Below are 20538 nucleotides of genomic sequence, written 5' to 3' on the forward strand. Positions count from 1 at the left end.
CCCCAGAAAATTCTTCCAGACTTCAATAAAAAGGTGAAAGTAAGCAAACTAAATTGATTTGAAAGTGTCAGTATTGCTGATATGCAGCATAGATCTAACTGTGTAACGTGCTTCACTGATTGATATGGATTTCCCAGTTTAAATGATTATCAGTCTGTAAGCCAAGGAATTCTGTGTTTACTGTCTCTTCTATATATTTATCATTATACCCCATGTTTAATGGATATTGTGATGAGTTTTTGTTATAAATTGTTTACATTTGTTTTATCTAGATTCAGGGACAGCTTGTTTGCAGAAAACAAGTTACTCATTTGAGAGAACTTCATTTGTTAGTATGCAGAAATCATCTAAATTTTTACCAGAAATTATGATACTTATTTCATCAGCAAATATTATGGGTTTTGATGAGGTGTTTAGTGTAGGAGGGAGGTTGTTTATCTAGATTAGGAAAAGCAAAGGCCCTAAAATTTACTCCTTGGAGACTCCATGCTTTATTGTTCCCCAGTATGAGTATGTAAAACAGTAAAGCTGTCCCTGTAACTGGCCAGGAAGGCCAGTAGGGGTGTGAGAGGTTGAGGCTCCCACATCTAGACATTTGGCTCACAGATGGCGGTAAGGTTGTCAGCCCTACACACCGGCATCCTGCCCTTTACCCCCAGGGAGATTCCCAGTACTCATTTCTGTTAGAGGCTGAATCAACCCCAGGGCCATAGTGTGGCTGGAAGGATTAGGTCAACTGAAAAATCCAGTAACCTCATTGGGATTCGATCCAGCAACCTTCCAGCTTGTACCTAGCATAGTGCCTCAACCAACTACACTATCACATGTCCCCTGTGAGTATGTACTTTGGGTTAAATCTAATGATTTTATTTCAGTCTTTTGATTTCTGTCAAGTAGGATCTGAACCAACTTGCTGTTGCTCTTTGAATACCAAAAAATGTGATTTACACTTTTAGAAAATTTTGCTTTCTTACATTCAGCCATACACATTCACACATTTCTTGATGTGCAGTCTCTCTAACAATCAGATACTATAATGTACGAGTAATAAATACTTATTGCACAAATAAATAATTTTATTGTGATGCCATACAGTATGTACAGTTTAAGTTATCATTTGTAGAATCTTAACGTTCTTTGCATGTAAATTGTTACAGAAACATCATTTGTGGTGGATGCATTTCAGTACGGTATTATTCCCGGAATATCACATTACTTTTTGTCACACTTCCATTCAGATCATTATGGAGGACTGAGAAAATCTTTCTCAAAACCCATCTACTGTAGCAAAATAACAGGTATAAATGGTTCCAATGTAGAAAGCATTTTTCTAACCGTTATTACGAGTATACCCTTTATCTCTTTTTTTATGTTTATCAGTAAATTTGCCTTGCTTTTACCAGTCTTCACAGCCATCAGTCTTATGATGTTCTGGAAGCTTACTGCCACCAGATATCTGCACTTGTAACAGCGCCGCTCTTGAACAGGTCAATAAAATTTGCTGTTACAAGTCCCTTTTAACATTTAATTGGATTGCCAGATGTAGATGTGTTCCAAATTTGGCAGTATGGATTACCGGTATATATTGTGACATAACTGAAAGAGACAGCCGTTGCTAGGTTATGGCACAGTAAACACAATGAGATCATTAAACAAGGAGCCATTGCTACACATTGGCTGGAAAACTATGACTATGATGCAGTGTTTTCTGTTTGGTTGGACCTGAAGCTATATAATGTGAAACAATGGGACAAGCCAGGCAGTTGCAGTCATGAGTTGAGAGTCAGCAGTTTAGTTAGTTGTGAGACAGTTATCAGCCAGTAAGGACATAAGCAAAGGACAATTTTGAATCTGTTACCAGGTAATGACTGGTGAAGACAAACAGAGAGGACTTAGCTGTAGTGAGAGGTTGGGTATTTGAATTAGTGAGAGCGTTATAAAGTGTAAGAGTTCAGTAAATCTAATAATCCAAAACCCTTGTCTAGTCACTAACATGTGACTGTATCAAGGCACACATACAGGAGGTTAATTCCTTTGTTTACAGCTATATTATTGCCTGTTGATAAAGTAAAGCACTGGCCAGTGTATGATTTATCTGATAAGGCAGTTGACTGCTGCTGCACTTTCTGTTTGGAAGTTGCATCCCTACTTGAAAAATTGTATCAGTGGGACACTTTATGTGTATAGTCAGGGCTTGAGGTGGGGTGGGATGCAGCGGGATGGCATCCCGGTTCTTTTCTAAATGGCTTAAAAGCATCCCGTTACTTGCAATGTACAATACCTTAAAAGGGGAAAACCATCCCGGTTCTATTTTCATTCCACCTCAAGCACTGTGTATAGCACTATATCAGCTGCAGAAAGTGGTGTCCTCCAGCACCGAAGTTTCTTCTCCATGATATCTTATTTAATTCTGAAAGGTTTTGAGAGTATGTTGGTTGTTTCCATGAGCTCTCTGTTTCAAGTTTTCTCACAGATAAAAGTGGCACACAATTAGATCCAGGGAAAGTGACTGCAATAGCAGCCTGTAGCACCTGCATTGACTTTTCTACAGTGTATGCTGGTACAGTGTGCTAGTGAAAATAATTCTTATGCAGTTAATTCTGTGAGGGTGATTCAGAAAGTATCCACACCTTCACTCCCGTCTACAGAAGGTACAAGCATGATGACAGTTGACAGCATTGAACCCTGTGAGATGACTTGTCAATACACTGCTTGACATGACCTAGGGTGCAGTGAGTAAGCTGCAGTGAAGCAGAGAACATGGCCCCACTACTTTGAACAGAGGGCCGTGGTTAATTTTTTGTGAGGAGAAGGTATTAAAGGGGTTGAGCACATGTTTATGTGTTCTGTATGGGGAGAGTGAATTACCTCAACAGAGTGTGTAAGTGTGGATTGTCATGTTTAAGAAAGGCAGGACAAATGTAACTTTCAGGACCCATGGCACACCCATCCATGACATCAAGTGATGACAAACAGGAACAAGCCGGGGTCAGAGTTTCCAAGGATGGAAGATAGTAATAAGAAACTTTGCATCAACACTAGACTTTGGTGGAGTGTCAGCCCATTCAGTAGTGCATGACATTCTTGGTTTCCACAAAGTTTTTACATGGTTGCGTTCTGAGGGAATTGACAGAAGAGCACAAGCCTGGTTGTGTGGGCATCAGTTCTCATCTGCTAGAGTAATTGTATTATCGCAGGTGAAGAGACTTGACTACACCATTGAAAACCACAAAGTAAATGTCACAGTATGCAGTGGAAGCACCTATCATTTGCCACAAAAAGAAATCCAAGGCTAAGCCATCAGCCAGGAACTTAATGCTGATGATGTTCAGAGACTCAAGGTCCTGTCCTTTGACATTATCAGGAATGTGAAACCACAGTACCAAATGCAAGGTATTCTGACATGTTACAAAGTGAACTGAGGCCAGCTAGTTTGCACAAAATGATGAGAAAAATTATTGGAAGATGTTCTCATCTCTCACAACAATGCTACACCTCATACTGCTGCCCAGAATAGGGAAACCCTTCAAGAGCTAAAATTTGAAGTTTTCAATTTTCCAGCCTACAGCCCGGATGTAGCACTGTCAGATTTCTACTTCTTTGGATCCCTAAAGGGGGCTTTCAGGGGTCACCAATTTGCAGATAATGGTGACGAGGTGAAGGAAATATTGCATGATTGGCTTTGCACACAGCCCAAGCAGTTCTATTCTGATGGCATCAGAAAGCTTGTAAACTGCTGGCCAAAGTGCATTAAGATGCAGAGAGACTATATAGAAACGTGATCATCAATAATAGTGGAATGGATATCAACAGCTTGGAAAGAAGTGCCAGTCAGTATTACTTCAAATCGTTTTTAAAGTGCTGTTTGTCTAATGCAAAAAATGGAACACAAGATGACAGTGAACAAGTTGGCAAGGGTACATCACCTTCACAAAATGAAAGTGTGACTGAAGGATCATTGGACGAACTTTCTAATTAAATGGAAAAGATAGAAAAGAATATGCATCTAGTGAAAATTTTAAATTTCCATTTCATTCTGGTATATTTTCCATTATGTTTCACTTTAAATATATTCTAAATATTCTGTTCTTTTAATTGATGTTTGAAGTAAACCCACTGAAGTAAATAGACCTTTCCGATTTTTCTTAAAACCCTCATGTGTCTTAAGTTCAGGGACTTCTTATGTTTGAAGTAATGTTAAAGTGTTCAACATAGGCAGGGCATAATTTTGTCTTTGACTTTGAGATTTCTTTCCTTTGTGACCCTGAACTTATGTTTCGGGTCTAAGTGGAGAACCTGCCTTGAGATATTTCATTAGTTTGTCATTCCCTTGAAATGAATACAGAACATTGCTTTAGAATAGGCCTTAAACATGCCACACTCTTCTGACGTCATCACAAAATTTCATAAACACTGCATAATCTTTGCATATTATATATTATTTTATGTGACACACACATGCACTTCCATGTATTTATTTATGTGACAACAAGTGTATTATTGTCATGTTAATTTATATTTTGTGTCTTTTCTTCAGCTGCATTAGTAAAGATGAAACTTCGTGTTGATGAGAGATACTTGCATGTGCTAGAGCTGGATAATCCCCAAAAAATTAATGGTGTACTGGTCACAGCCTTAGATGCCAATCAGTAGGTGTATTTATTTATTCATGGAATATTCTTTTGTGTTTGTGGTGTTGGTTATGTACAGGGGTTGGACAAAATAATGGAAACACTACACATACTGTGTACATTTCTTTATGAATATGGTGTTGGACCACCTTTTGCCCTCAGTACAGCAGCATTTCTTCTTGGAATGGACTCGTACTATTTCTGAATAGTCTCTAGCTGAATTTTTTACCATTCTTCATGAAGAACATCTTCAAGTTGCTTTAGAGATGTTGGAGGTGAGAATCTGTTCCTTACTCTAGTCTCTAAAACTGACAAGAGTGGTTCAGTGATGTTTAAATCTGGTGATTATGCTGGCCAGGGAAGATGCTGAATTTCACCTTCATGCTCTTCAAACCTTGACTGAACAGTTCCATCTGTCTTCGTGGAAAACCACATCACTGTTTGGAAATAACATCTGGATCATAGGATGCACCTGATTACCTAAACTGTGGACATACTCCCTTGCAGTAAGTCAGCCATGAAGTCTAATAATGGGACCAACAGTATACTGTACCACAATATTACTACCAAAACAATGACAGAACCTCCCCCGTGTTTCTTTGGAATCAGTCATTCCTCACTGTAGGCTTCCTTGGGTGTTCTCCAAATGTAAACTCTTCCTGATGTAGGGAACAGCATGAAAGGACAACTCATCTGACCATACCACGTTCACGTTTCAAGTTGTCTGATGTCCAGGTTTTATGGTCATGGCACGATCATTTACGCATCTGAGCATTACTTTCAATAATCAGAGGTTTAGCAGTTGCAACCCTACCATGGATGTTGGATTTGTGAAGCTTATGTCAGACAGTTTTTGTGGGAACAGGTCTTCAGGGTGAAGATTTAGTTCTGCTTTCATCTGTGCTGCAGTAGTTTTGTGATTTTTCAAAACAATCCTTTCGTTTGCTTGCAGACTCAAGTCATGGAGTTTAGTTCTTTTTTAGTCCTCAGTGTACAACGATCTCTTTATGTCAACATTGATATTTGCCCACTGTTCCTCTTCACTGATGCTGTCTTCCCATGATTGATGTATTCCGACATAACTTTAGAAACTGTCACTCTCAATACACCTAAAAATATGGCAGTTTTTGTCACAGATGCTCCAGCTAAATGCACATGAATGATCTGTCCTCTGTCAAAATCTGACAAGTCTCCCATTTTCCAATTCTTTCACATGGAATTCTTAACACATTCACTAAGCCACTGACATGGGCGCTACAGAGTGTTAAGAAACAGAAGAACATACAGTGTTGCCAACCGAAGTTCTTGGGAGCCAACACAAACTCTTTTCCTCAGATTCTTAGTGAGTCCATTATTTTGTCCACCTCCTGTACATTGGTACTGTTACATTCAAATGCATGTAAAACAAAGAAAGATAAAGAGTCTAACATAAAGAGCCTTGAAGTTGCATGGTTTAATATTTTATTTCAGAATGTCTAATGGTTTATATTATACATAATCTGCAGTTCTTTTAAGTCTTCCTGAACTGAATATCAGTATGGTGCTCTTATAACTTCCTTTTCTTCTCATGCATATATATGTTCTCTAGATGTGTTTCCCATCCAGTTTTCAACTCCTTCATGTTATATACTTTTAATTTGATACTTTATATGGGGTATTTTCATTTGTATCAATCCTATTATCGGTTTTTAGACCTCCAATCTCTATCACGATATTATTTTTCTACCACTAGATGATCAATTTGAAACCTATGTTCTTTTCTTTTCAATTCCACCTTCCCTATTTTATTAAAATTTGTAGTGATCTTTCTTTAAATTTGCACATCAGACTGGTGATGTTGGTTTATTAATGGTTATAGCTTGAAACTCTATAGCCTGAGCACAAATGGATCTTTACCATTCCAGAAATTTGTTGAGAATTACCCAGGAAAGATAATACATCCAAACACAAAGGCATTAAACTGCAACTGTAAAGGTTTTGAATCAGAGCATGTGCATGCATTTGCAGTGATTTTCTGCCTGGGATACTGCAGTGAAGAGAATGATGGATACTATATGAAAAGCAAAATATGGCCTTGTGGTTTAATGAAACCACATCTGTGAAACTAATGCAACGGTGCTATTGAATGAAGTTCAGAGTGGATCTGTCTTCTAAACCATTCACATATGCATGCTATGATATGTTTGTGAAACAGGGATTTTTATGTAAACCATATGTGAGTGAGGAAACAGCGGAAACAGGGTATCTGTCCTTTGTTAGGAGTCTGTAGAAGTCAACAAGGTGTGCAGACTGTGAACTGAACCTACCACAGAAAACTGAAAGATTCTGTGGAAATGTTACAGATTTCAATTAATGCAAGTTATTGAACCCAATGATAAGGTCAGTAATTACATATTCTACTGTCACTTCTGCAGCAAGATGTCTACTGAAGAGACTTTTCTTGGTAAGTTAACATTCAGTAATGGGGCTACTTTCCATGTTTTGAGGAGAAGCTAAGAAGCACAGTATCATAATTTGGGGCACACAACAGCATGCCAGACATATTACAGAAGCAAATGTGTTTTGTGCCATGAACAGCCAAGGTCTGTAGGCCTTTCTTTCCTCAGAGAAAAGAAATTTATGAAAATAATTATCATCTGCAGCGAGCTGTTCTAATATTAACGTTGCTAAGTTTACCCTTTGTGGCATATCACAAAAGTGAATGCGTTGCACAAGTTGCAGTTTGTACACAAACAGTTTCGATCTTTCGTGAACTGTGTCATGCACCATACTCTGGATTCTCCAATTGATAGCTAATGTGTCTAGCAGAACATTTCAGGCTGCACTGAAATGCTACCTGAATGCACTTGGTGCCATCTTGCGATGTGCTTGGACTGCCGATTTCTTGGAATTGTTGATACTACTTAAGAATACCCTTACCAGATGGAGCATATTTACAATACACTTGCCTAAAATTTCTGTGAAGAGTCACTAAAGACTTTGATTCTGCATCCCGCAGCACACACTGCGCCTTTTCTTATGGTGATGCCATGACTGAATGACTCCCACTTTTGTGCATTCTCAACTTATGATGTGCTGCCATCTCTAGAATTCATGTTACTGTAACTTGGGCAGGTTTTGCACCACATTTTGGAAACATATACTATGACTCTGTGATGCAGCAGCAAATAAATATGTATAACAACTACTCTGGAGTTCTTATTTGGGCACTCTGTGTAGAATTAAGTAGTGGTTCACAAATTAAAATATGTAAGTGATGAAAGATACTTTGACTACGGTAGTTTATGTCTGGATGTTTATTTGTTGTATCTTGCCCAATCGCTTCACAGTAAGTTTCCAAAATGATAAAGATCATTTGTGCCTACCTGTATTTAGATTTCTCTAAAGGATCTGCTGAGATAGAATTAATTTTTGTATGTGTATGCATGCACGTGCATGTGTGGGGGGCTCTCTTTTCACATCTTTTGCTACGCACTGCTTATGCTTATACAGATGGTTCTCTCAACCTCAGGTATGCAGTCCATTGCTGTGGTTTATGGTATCTGCATTTGTTTTAAAATCTTCCGTTATCCGTACAGTTTATATTCTTATCTGTCATCTGTCATCACCTCTGTCAGCATTCTTAATTACTGGTATATTAATATGTGATATATGTTTTCTGATGCCTCTGCTTTAAGTCCTGGATACGAATCTTGTCTGCATATGGTAGAATGATATTCATGTGTTGCAAGTTGAGTGATGTACATGATCCATGATGCCATGATGCTGGGGCATTTCACTCTTTGTTGTGTTCATAATTTTGGAATTAAATATATGGGGTTCCAGAAATATGCTACTCCACCCACAATGGGTGAGTCAATGGAGAGTGGCAGAGGGTATAGAATTACTTGCATCAAGCTTACTTTGTTACCGTAGGTGATGGATTTTTAAGTGTGTAAGATACTTAAGCTCTGTTTGTGGATCCCTGGAAATATGTATTTATGTAACATATTTATTCCTAATTTGTACATTGAATTTCTAAACAGATGCTTTTGCAAGTTATGAGGTATAGGGTGATTGCCATTGATTTGCATATTAATTTTTTGTTTGATTATACCCAATTTTCTTTGACAGAATAAGTTTTTCCTCATTCTTTAAGATGGGAAAAATTATGATTTTATCCAAAGCAAAAATACTTCTACATTGCCATGAATGAGAAGTGCAAAGAAATAAACTAATAAAACATGTTTCATTTATGTAAGATTTGAGGCTTTCACGGCGGTGACTATGAAGAAAGCAGTCTTCTGGGATTTGGCGCTGTGTATATGTGGTGTTAACCGACGTTTCGGAGGAANCATATACACAGCGCCAAATCCCAGAAGACTGCTTTCTTCATGTTTCATTTAATATAAAGTATATCCTTTCATATATAGGCGCTGGAACAGAGCAGTCGGTATAGCGACTGGCTACAGGCTGGATGACCAAGGGATGGGATTTTGAATCCCAGTAGGCTCAAGAATTTTCTCTTCTCCATGTTGTCCAGGTTGGCTCTGAGGTCCACCCAACCTCCTATTCAATGGTTACGGGGGTCTTTTTCCCCAGAGGTAAAGTGGCAGGGGCGTGAAGCTGACACCTCACCTCCAGCTAGTGCCACGGTCAAGAAAATGTGGATCTATACATCCACTCCCCCATATGTCTTCACGGCATAGTTCTTAATCAGACAAGCACAGGGGCAACTTTACCTTACCATTTACCTTCTATACTTACTTACTTACTCATGGAATTGAGCCCTTCTTGAGGAGCCGCCAATTCTGCAGCTACTCAAGAATTTCCCAGCATTTTATGGAACCCGAAGGTTCATTACCGTGTTCACAAGAGCCCTCCACTGGCCCCTATCCAGAGCCAGATCTATCCAAGCCATACCATCCCATCGTATCTCTCTAAGATCCATTCTAATATTGTCCACTCACTTACGCCTTGGTCATCCCAGTGGTATCTTTCCTTCTGGTTGTCCCACCAATATCCTATATGCATTTCTCATCTCCCCCATTCGTGCTACATGACCTGCCCACCTCATTCTCCTTGACTTGATCATTCTAATTATACTTGGAGAAGAGTACAAGTTATATATCCTTTCATATATATTTTATTCTATTTAATATGAATCCCATATTGAATAGTCAGCAGAAATTCTAAGAATGCTTCAAAACAGACATTTTAATAGTAATCTTAATATGCAGTGAAACTTATAACAGCATCCAGTTTTGTGATTATTCCCATAATAATAAATTTCTTTTCATTTCAGCTGTCCAGGTTCTGTCATGTTCCTGTTTCAACTTCAGGATGGCCGAAATTTTCTTCATGTTGGTGATTTTCGAGCAGACCCTAAAATGGAGTCGTACCCATGCTTCTGGAATTTAACAATAGATAAATTGTATCTTGATACCACGTATGTTAATTCCTGCTGCACTCTCTTCATTTACATGAGAACTGAAGATTATAAATTCCTTTAGAACAGTATGAAAATAAAAGATTTTTATATGTTTCAATGTTTAATAAAATACTAGGTGCAGAATTTAGTATATTGTGGTTGAATAATAAGCCATACAAGAAACCAGCAGTAGCTCATTACAAGCTGCTGCATGCTGAACTTGCTGCCTATTTCTGCTGGTTTCTTGCTTGCCTTTTTCTCTGACCATGAAGACTGAGGCAGCATGCTTCTCTGAAACATTATTCTTTATCTTGATTACATGGTATTACACAGAAAAGATTGTACTCTTCAAGACACATCCAGATTTTAGAGGGAAAAGTTTGATCAAATTTGGCCATGCTTTTGAGCTATAAAATACATGTAGCATTTTCCAGAAAAATACTGTATCTCATACTCTGGAAAGTACTGTAATTCCATGGGCTGAATCATGCAAGGAATTCTGCACCTTCAATAGAATGGGAATGTTCAGTACTGTGTTCAAAGAACATGTATCATTTATATCCTAACATAGATTACAGTCCACATACATCCACCATATTCCTTTAATATTAATCAATTTGCCAAGAATAAAATGTTTTCTCTCCCATATTATGGTGTATGAGTAAGGAAACATTTTTTTCTTATACAAGTTCATTCATAGCTGGAGTCCCCCCAGGTTTGGAACTCTCCCTGGGCTCAATGCCACACAAATGGAACATGGACAGAAATCATGGAAAGTGATTCCCATGATCAAGCAACTGTGGAAAATATGCAAAAATTCAGCTATGTGAGAGATACAAATTTGATTTAAATCACAATACCTAAAAGTATATTCTTACTAATATGGTTCATTCTTGAATATAATTTTTATTTAACTTCATTATCACAGAAATCCATACAGCCATCAGAATAACTCTGAGTAAGCATGTTTTGTGTTGTTGCATGTATTTACATATATAAAACAATTTAATTTTGGTGGTAATGAGAGACTGTAGTAATGTTAAAAATTAGGTTATATTGCATTTTTGTTAAGACTCCACTAGTTGATAACATAGATTCACGCTGAATTCACGCTGATATATTGGTTAATCTAGGCTTAAGTATCATCTCTTGGTGATAACAGACTTTGTACCTTATTTGGATTTAGGCAGTCCAGTGTTCAGTAATTTTCTCCTTTCTTTAAGAGCAGTATATAAGTTGAACTCTGGTTTTGAGAAGTGTCAGTTTTGGGAAAAACGTGCAGCTTATATTTGAGCAAATTTGACATATACCATAGCCTCTTTAGAGGTCCCCTTTTTTAAATGTTCCTTCATTTGTGTTCCAGCCTTTGTAATTTTAGCTCCAGCCTTTTAATGGATCACATCTCTAGTTTCTGTCATATAGGCAGCCATCATTCTAAATAAGAACCAACACTGATCGCAAGACAGTAACAGTACCAGTACCTCATTTGTGCTCCTTCAGTATTGTAGAAATTCAGAAGCGGACTTATTGCAGTAATGTACAATTGTTTTTCTTTCGTAGGTATTGCGAGCCACAATACAGTTTTCCGATGCAGTCAGAAACAGTTGCAAGAGTGGTGGAACTGGCAGTAGAGCATTGCAGGGTGGCACCTGCTACACTGTTTGTTTGTGGCACCTATACTTTGGGTAAGTTCTGTATATTTCAAGAATACTGTGTTCAGAGATATGATGGCATGTAGTCTGGTAGAAGATTACCAGCATTTTGGTGGGATGTAATGTCAGTGTGTTCAGGGTCAAAGAGTAAGCCAAGAAAGCAAGGGCAAGTAATGTTTTACTGTTCAACCCTGAAGATGGAGACGGTGTGTTCTTAAATGTCAGTAAATTTCTACTGGACTACACAGTGTGACATCCCAGGTGGTGGTTCTCTTCATGCTGTGTGCCTTGTAAACCTCATATCTCACAACCTGTACTGTGGTAACACTCCAGATTTCTATTTAGGATATGCCTGGTTTGAATCTTAACCGAGATACCATCTGTGCTGATTGAGGTTCTTTGTGGTTTTCCTTAGTACCTCGACAAGAGCGCTGGCATAGTACCTCAAATTGGGTCATTATTGGTTTATTTATTTATATATGGTTTACTTAACCATGCTTTTAGTAGCGCAGACTTTTTTTTTTCCTTGGCACTACAGCCCCAGTGGGCCTAGGCCTACCTCCGTGAACTTCTCTGTTCACTTCGGTTTTTCTAGATTTTACACATTCAGTAGGACTCCTTGGGCGGGTGATCAGCTCGTCGCAAGGCCTCTACCTATACCCAAACAGAAAAACACACACACACAAACTAAACATCCATGCCCTGAGTGGGATTCAAACCCACGATCCCGGTTTCCAAGCAAGCAAAGACAGTACATGCCTTAGACCACTCGGCTACAGTGACCGGCAGACTACATAGTATTAAATAGTAGGGATAGGTGATGGTGAAGATAAAATTATCTGTAGGCATTGATTAATTAAGCTCCATCATTCTTAACATCGGTATTAGATGGAGATGAGTGGTCAGCTTCATGCTCCTGCTGCTCTACCCGTGGGAGAATCAGCCCTTGGCACCCATTGTATAAGAGATTGGTTGACCCCCAGAGTGATCTGGACATTGTGGAGGAGAGAAAAGTCTCTTGAACTGCTGGGAATCAAACCCCAAATCCTTGGCCATCCAGTCCTTAACTTGATCACTATACTGACTGAATTGGCCCAGCTGCAGGATAGGTGATAAACTACATTAATTAATGCTCTTACATATACAACATTTAGCTTCTGTCACCATCTTTTGGCATTTTTAAGAACTGCAGAGTAGTTCACACGGAGTAAAATATTTGTAGTCAAGAGTCTTTTGAACCGAATGTTCTTTGTCATCTGTCTTTTTGTATTAGGTCCTCTGGCCTGTTCACATCAGAATTAATCTGAAACTATGGATCTTTATACACAGTTGGTAGGAATTCCTGGGTGGGTGGTCTGCATTGTCACAAGGCCACCCTCTATGCAGGACAACACAAACAGAAGAAATGTGGATGGGTGTCTATGCCTTCAGTGGGATTTGAACCCATGAACCCAGTGCTTGAGCAGGCAAAGATATTTCATGCCTCCGACTGTGTGGCCACTGTGATCAGCTGAATGAAACCATATTGTGGCATGTTGACTTGTTGCTATGCAACAGCCATGAAATAAGCAAGTATACAACAGCTGTTGCTAAGTAACAGCTCCAGAAAGAAGCATATCCAAGAACACAACAATTTGATACAACAATAACGGGAAGTGGCATTTTCTACGCAGTCAGTCAGTATAAACATGACAAGTCTACAGCCAGTCAGTCAGTCACTCGAGAGTTGCTGTAGCGGAGGCTTGGGAACAGTGTGGGAACACAGAGGAAGTGAACATCCGCCATTGGAAGCCGTTACCAGAGGACTGATGAAGACATAGCAGGCTGAGAAGATATAAGTGTATGGTCTAGTGCAGGGGTCAGCAAAGATTTTTCGTAAAGGGCCAAATATAAAATACATTACACTCTGAGGGCCAAGAGGCAAACTCGAGGATCTTTAAAGGTCGGTACAGTTAAAATAACAGGTTAAAAAACAAGTTTTCACAAATTTACTGGTGAAAATGTAACATAATAAAAATACAAAAGGAACTACAATCCTTGTTTGAAACACAGCTTTAGGCTACTAATGGGATGAATGAAATTGTTTTTTTTTTGAGATAACATTTCTTCAAATTGGGGGTCAAAGTTAGTACTCCCTATCATCATAATTGATTGCAAATGTTCGTCTGTTAATGCTGACCTGTATTGAGATTTTACATATTTCATCTTTGAAAATGTCTTTTCACACAGGTAGGTACTACCAAATACAGAGATCAAACCTCAAGCATATGATCTTAATTCACCATATTCATCACTTGGAAGACACTTATAGAATTTTGTTAGATTGTTCTCTTGGAATTTGCCTTTTAGCATGTTATCACACTGTAGATTAATCACTTACAATTGAAGGTTAGGTGGAAGTTCCTCAATTGTACAGTTAAATGGATTTTCAAATCTGGAAATGTCTTCTGCACTTGCATCAGGATCCAAAAAACGTTGCTGGAACTGTTTTTTGAGCTCAGAAAATATATCACCTGCAAATTCGTGTGGGAATCAGGAATCCACTTCTTCTTTTAATGTTTGACAGCATGGGAAATGCACGAAACAGCTTGACATGATTTGTGACTCAATCAAAGCCAGTTGTCGTCGAAATGATTTTACCGCAGTATAAGTTTCACATATTAGCACTGTTTTGCCTTGTAGCTTCAAGTTGAATCCATTAAGAAATCCCATGATATCAGCAGCAAAAGCTAATTTCCAAAGCCATTCAGTGTTCGATAATAGTGGTTGAGGGCGTTTTTTCTCATTGAGAAAAATTTCAATCTCTGCTCTGAGTTCAAAAAATCTTAATAAAACTTTACCACTGCTGAGCCATCGAACTGCTGTGTGGTAGGGTAAGTCAGGATATTCGGCTTCCACTTCTGACAGAAAATCACGGAACTGACGATGGTTCAGCCCACGAGAACGAATGAAGTTCACCGTTGACACGACTGGTTCTAAAACACACGACAGATTAAGATATTTGCCACAAAGTACATGCTGGTGAATGATACAATGAATAACCATAGGCCTTGTACACCTTGCATTTTCACAAGCTGTGTAAATGCTTCCAACTAAGCCTTTACCTGTTCCAGACATATTTTACCACCATCAGTTGTCACATTTTAGCTGATTCCACTTCAGATTGTACTTCGTTAACATTTTCTCAACTTCCTTGAAAATGTCTTCGCCTGTATTTGTTCCACGCAGACTATTCATAGAAGCTAATTCTTCAGTCACTTCAAAGTCAGCATTGACTCCTCGAATAAACAGCAGCAATTGAGCAGTATCTGTAATGTCTATCGACTCATCAAGAGGTAAGGAAAACCACTCGAATTCATTTGCCTTGCTAATTAATTGGTTAGTGATGTTGCTACCAATGTCCTCAACTCTTCGGGCAACTGTTCTCGCAGAAAGGCTGATATTATTAAATAAATCCATTTTCTCTGGACACATTTCTTCAACTGCTACACTCAAACATGATTTAATTAACTCACCATCAATAAAGGGTTTTCCTTCCTTGGCTAACAAATGAGCTATTCGTAGACTTACTTTACATGCAGCCTTATTTTCATTTTTAATTTTTGTGAAGAAACTGCGTTGTAATGAAATACTCCATTTCAAAGTTTCTAATTTTTGTGATCGTTCCTTCCCTGTGAGTTGGGAATACTGTGCCAAATGCTTAGTCTGGTAATGCCGACGTATATTGTACTCTTTTGGTACAGCTATAGTATTACTGCACAATAAACACAATGCTTTGCCATCTAATTCAGTAACAAAATAATTCTCACTCCACTCTGCCTTAAAAGCACGACATTCCAAGTCCACTTTTCTCTTCTTTTGTGGTTTCGACAGCGACATGATGGATATCCACTGGTATTAAAACGACACAGAACAGCGATACACGTGGCATTCGTAACACTGCGTGTCATCACAGCTGGGGCCACGAAGGAACGTGCGAATGGGAAGCTATAGGAGCGCCACACACGGCAATTCTCGCAACTCCTCAACTCAAGGTCGGCCATTGGAGTGCGTAATCATCCATAGACAATATGTTCGAAAAACGTAGGTTTCTTCCTATAAATAAAGCTTCATAGACGCAGAAATATTAAACTCATATTATAATAATTATCTTGTTTCATGAAATATTATCCCACTTTGACATTTTTAAGAGTTTGGAAATGTAAAATCTATTCTTAGCGCGCGGGCCGCAGAAAAAGCGGCGCCTGGCCGGAGTTGGCCCGCGGGCCATAGTTTGCCGACCCCTGGTCTAGTGAACTGTAAAATGTGAGAATTAGTGAAATTGTTATAGTTACGTGTAGTCATGGATCTGTAGTAATTCAGTAAATCCAATTACCAATCAAAACCCTGTATATAGTCAATTACATGACAGTATTGCGGCGTATTTGCTCAAAGCAAGAACTGTGGAGGCAGAGAAACAGCCATTGCTAGGTAATGATCTGTACACATGCAGCAGAGGAATGCATCATGTATGCTGTGATGTCATGCAGTAGTTGAAGAGGTGTTGCAAGTTGTGTTGCTATGCAGCTGTGCAGTAAACACATCACTGCAGGAGAGAGTCAACACGCCACAACAGAGAAAGCAGTGTTCTCTGTGGGTCCACCCCAAGGCTATAGAACAAGGATCTCACACAGCTGGAATTAGAATTGAGTCGAGAGTTGAGCTCTGCGAAGATAAGTGAGAAGACATGTCAGTTACAGGAGAGAATTGAGTCAAGAGTTGAGCTCCTCAAAGATAAGTGAGATGACATGGCAGTTGTAACAGAGGGAATTGAGTCAAGAGTTGAGCTCCGTGAAGATAAGTGAGAAGAGATGGCTGTTGTAGCAGAGGGAATTGAGTCGAGAGTTGAGCTCCGCAAAGGTAAGTGAGAAGAGATGGCAGTTACAGGAGAGAATTGAGTCAAGAGTTGAGCGCGAAGATAAGTGAGATGACATGGCAGTTGTAGCAGAGAATACAATTGAGTCTAGTTCAGAGTTGGCAGTTGCAGCATAGAATTGAGAGAGTCGGCAGTCAAAGGTGTCTGAGAATAATGGCAAGAAAGGAATTTGGCTGTGCAAAGAAGACTTAGTGTGTGATTCTAAGTAACAGAGAGACTGTTATGAATCCGTTGCCAGGGTACGACTAGTGGAGAGTGTAATAGGCTGAGGACACTGTGTAACGGTGAACTGTAAAGTATGGAAATAGCAATAGCACTGTAATTGCCTGTTGTTCTGAGTGGAGTGTATAAGGTGTCAATAAACCTAGTCATCCAATCCAAAACCTGTCTAATAGTCACACACCCCTACACGCGACAGTATGCTTAAGTATCCTGTTCCCAGAGAGACTGAGCTAGGGCAACACACCCAATCACCAATGTGTTTAAGAGACACAGAAATGTTAATTATATGCAGATAGGTGTGGCTTGGAAACCCAAGCCATCTTTATGTTGAAACATACCCATTATCTATTTATGAACTCTTCAGACACCTCCTTTGCCTAAGTCTGCCATGTCATCATCCATTCATTAACCCTTTATTATGCCGTGGTGACAGGGGGCGTGGAGGTATCCCTCCTTGCCACCACATCTTACGCTGCAAGGGGTTAACACAATAATCCTTGATTACCCTCAGCTAGGATTCTCCTGGTTCTGGACTTCCTTCGTTACATACAGCTGCCACCATCTTATTATATCTTAAGAGGGGTGAACAAAGTACCAAGGGCCTGTAGTGCGGTGGTCGAGCGTTCTCTTTTGGCTGGCCCTTTCATCACTGTCACCTCTTATTATTGGCGTAGAGCGGTCGTGTCAGGTCTGACCCACCTCTACCTATAGACTGTCACACCATATATTACACCTCTGCGACAGGGGTGGATTGGGTATCTCACTGCTATTGCCAATTATGTCTAAGTGACAGGGGTGGGTTAAAAACTACTAATTCATTACGGCTGCCATTTCCCTTTGACTAGTCCCTTCGTTGACTCGGCCCACCGCCATTGTCATATGTGATACTTCGATGTAAGGGGTGAGTAAAACACAGTTTCTGTCTCTACGTCAGCCACTTTGCGTTGGCCGATCCCCACCTCTGCCATCACTTTGTTATGCTTGAAGGGGCTAATGAATTATCTAAAGTGTCTCTTCCCTTGTTCCCTCTCGGGACTCTATCTCTCTGTCTCCTATTGGTCTCTCACCCTTAACTTGGATTCTCATAACCCTTACTGCTTGTTGCATTCGGCTGCCATTGCCTGGGTCAGTTCCGCCCTTCGCTTGAACTAGGATCACTCTGGATCGGCCGTGGACAGGTTGGTTATGGAGGGGTGAATCACAATCCTGGTACATCCTACTCTAATTACCCTGTCTATTTACACTCTTATTTACAATCCTATTTACAGTATTAACAAGGCCGACTTTCATTCGGGACTACATAGTGTCTTTATGTTACTACGCTATGAATCTCCCCTTCTGGGTTGTAAAACTTGAGTCTGTCTCTCTCTCTCACTCTCCCTTCTGTTGCGACTCCTGAAGATATGCAAGCATTAATCGTTCAACGTGAACCTTTTTCCTGTCTCCATTTCCTACTACTCATTACACAATTCTACACTATTCTATCATAATACTTCACCCTTAACTTAATCTACCCCAAAGGTTATACATACTAAAGCCTACATATATTTATCACAAAAATCGAGTCACAACTATAAACACAAATGTGCGTGCTCTGCGCACTACCAGTAATCATAACACATACTCTATAACGACGGCCATATTGCCGGACTAGCATCCTAGGCAATTACTGGTTACATGATTTCTATCATTCTACCCTAAGGGCTCGCCGGGCACACTGGACATTGCTTTCACATTTACCAACAACCATAAAGTTTAACAGCATGGCTAGTACGAGTAAAGAGACTTACTTGAGATAAGAGACGCTGGCTAAACACCTCCACTTGTAAGACCCATATCGAATACAGCCTCCGGCTGTCAACTGGTTATTACATTTTCAATCGATCCCCATTGAGTTTTCTTTCCATTTTTATACATTAATTTTGCTGGCACTGCAGTTGGCAAAAAGAGGGAGGTTAACTCCTCCTTTCGTCCTCAGTTTCTAAAGCGGTATATTCTAATTGGCTAAATCCGACTTGTCGCGGACAAAACGGGGTGCCGCCCTCTTTGCATTTTGTAAATTCGCGGTCTCCCAGTGTTTACAGCGTCACTTCTAAAGTGGAGCGATTGCTTGCCCTTGCTGACTCTAACATTCTTGGCCTCGATCGCCTGTCCAAGTGTCGCCATTCTAGCTTGATTGCTGTAAATGCTTTTCGTAACGTTTAGGCAATGTTTTTCTTTTTTGATTTTCTGTCTCAAAATTATGGCGCAACACCCTTTAGACCACAACGTCAACTACATGTTATGCATGCTTTAACATTCTGGGACTTTGCTCACAAAGTGTAATTTTGAGATCTGTATGCTTCTCTAATTAATAGCAATTATTTCCCTAGCAGCATTAACAGGTTAATCCTAGTAGTGGTGACATTGTATTTTGTGTGAGGTTGGAAATGAATTTTTAAATATTATTTAAATGAATTCAATCTACTTTCCTCTTTGAATTAAAACTTATGAGATACATTTTTATATATACAAGAATTGAAGGTAATGCATCTGTAACCCCTTTTGTTTCACACTTATTCTCTTCTGAATATCTTTGGATTTTGGAAGCATTGCTGGAAATGTTGTCTTGGAATTTCTTGACAACCAAGTTAATTATTTATGGCATTTTACCAATTTATTTAATAATATGTCTTCTTAATTTTTGTTTTCATTACTGCATTTAGCCTTTAATGTCTGCCATTCTTACCTTACTTATGGGAAGACTTTTTCTCATGCTGAAGTTAAAGGGTAACTGATATATTTTAAAGACATTGTTTTGATTTCATTTATTTTTTTAAAGGGAAAGAGAAGGTGTTCTTGGGGATTGTGGAAGCTTTGAATTGCAAGCTATGGGCCCATCCTGATAAACGTAAAGTGTTGGAATGCATTGATGATGAAATCATCAACAAGAGATTGACAAATATGCAGTGGGATGCCCAGGTTCATGTGTGCCGCATGTCTGATCTAAATATCAGTGTAAGTTGAGCTGATTTTATAGCATGTTTGTCTAAGTTAGAAATGTATTCTTGCTTGCCAGTGAATGGTTCATGTAATGTACAAGCAAAATAAGATTTAGCTGCATTAATATTTTGTATTGCTGTGATAACCAGGTACTATTACTACAGTAATACAACACAACACTGTTTCCAGCAGGTGGAGTTCTTGTTGAGAACATGTTTCAGCATGTGTGTCATCTTTAGGTTTGGTTTTGATTTATAATGTCATGTACTCAGCATGACCCCTCCTCTATGGTCTAGTGGTCAGAGTTCCTGGCTACAGATACAGAGGTCCCGGGTTCGATTCCCTGCGCTGCCAGATTTTCTGAGAAGTATTGGGTCTGGAATAGGGTCCACTCAGTTTTGTGAGGATAATTGAGGAGCTGTTTCAAGGAAATAGTGGCTCTGGTCTAGAAAACCGAGATCAATGGCCATGGCGATTTGTTGCTCCGACCATGTGACACCCTCTGTCCGCAAAAAGTTCGCACTAACTTCACTGACAAGCAGCGGTCGCTTGGTCAATATAGTTCACTTGCGGACTACAGGCCATGGAGGTTTTTTTTTGTACTTAGCATAAATTTACATGTAAGCTGAGTCGATCCACCAGTAAATGTAAATTTACTCTTAAGTACATGATACACGAATTGTAACTAAAAGCTGGGCCTGAAGATGGCACACATGTGCAGAAGCA

The 20538-nt window shown here is 39.3% G+C and overlaps 1 protein-coding gene across 4 annotated transcripts in view; it reads left to right on the top strand.

Moving 5' to 3' along the window:
* Positions 1–20538, top strand: part of LOC111872895 — a 61757-nt gene that overhangs the window by 10715 nt on the left and 30504 nt on the right. For 3 of the 4 annotated variants that reach the window (XM_033754933.1, XM_023867170.2, XM_023867161.2), the window contains exons 5-9: positions 1158–1298; positions 4538–4649; positions 9916–10059; positions 11602–11726; positions 19652–19827. In XM_033754933.1, the coding sequence (XP_033610824.1) occupies positions 1158–1298; positions 4538–4649; positions 9916–10059; positions 11602–11726; positions 19652–19827 (698 nt within the window). The remainder of the gene's footprint in view (positions 1–1157; positions 1299–4537; positions 4650–9915; positions 10060–11601; positions 11727–19651; positions 19828–20538) is intronic. The other variant, XM_023867178.2, reaches the window with a different exon arrangement.

Source organism: Cryptotermes secundus, unplaced genomic scaffold (genome assembly GCF_002891405.2).
Source record: "Cryptotermes secundus unplaced genomic scaffold, Csec_1.0 scaffold1079, whole genome shotgun sequence".
NCBI lineage: Eukaryota > Metazoa > Arthropoda > Insecta > Blattodea > Kalotermitidae > Cryptotermes > Cryptotermes secundus.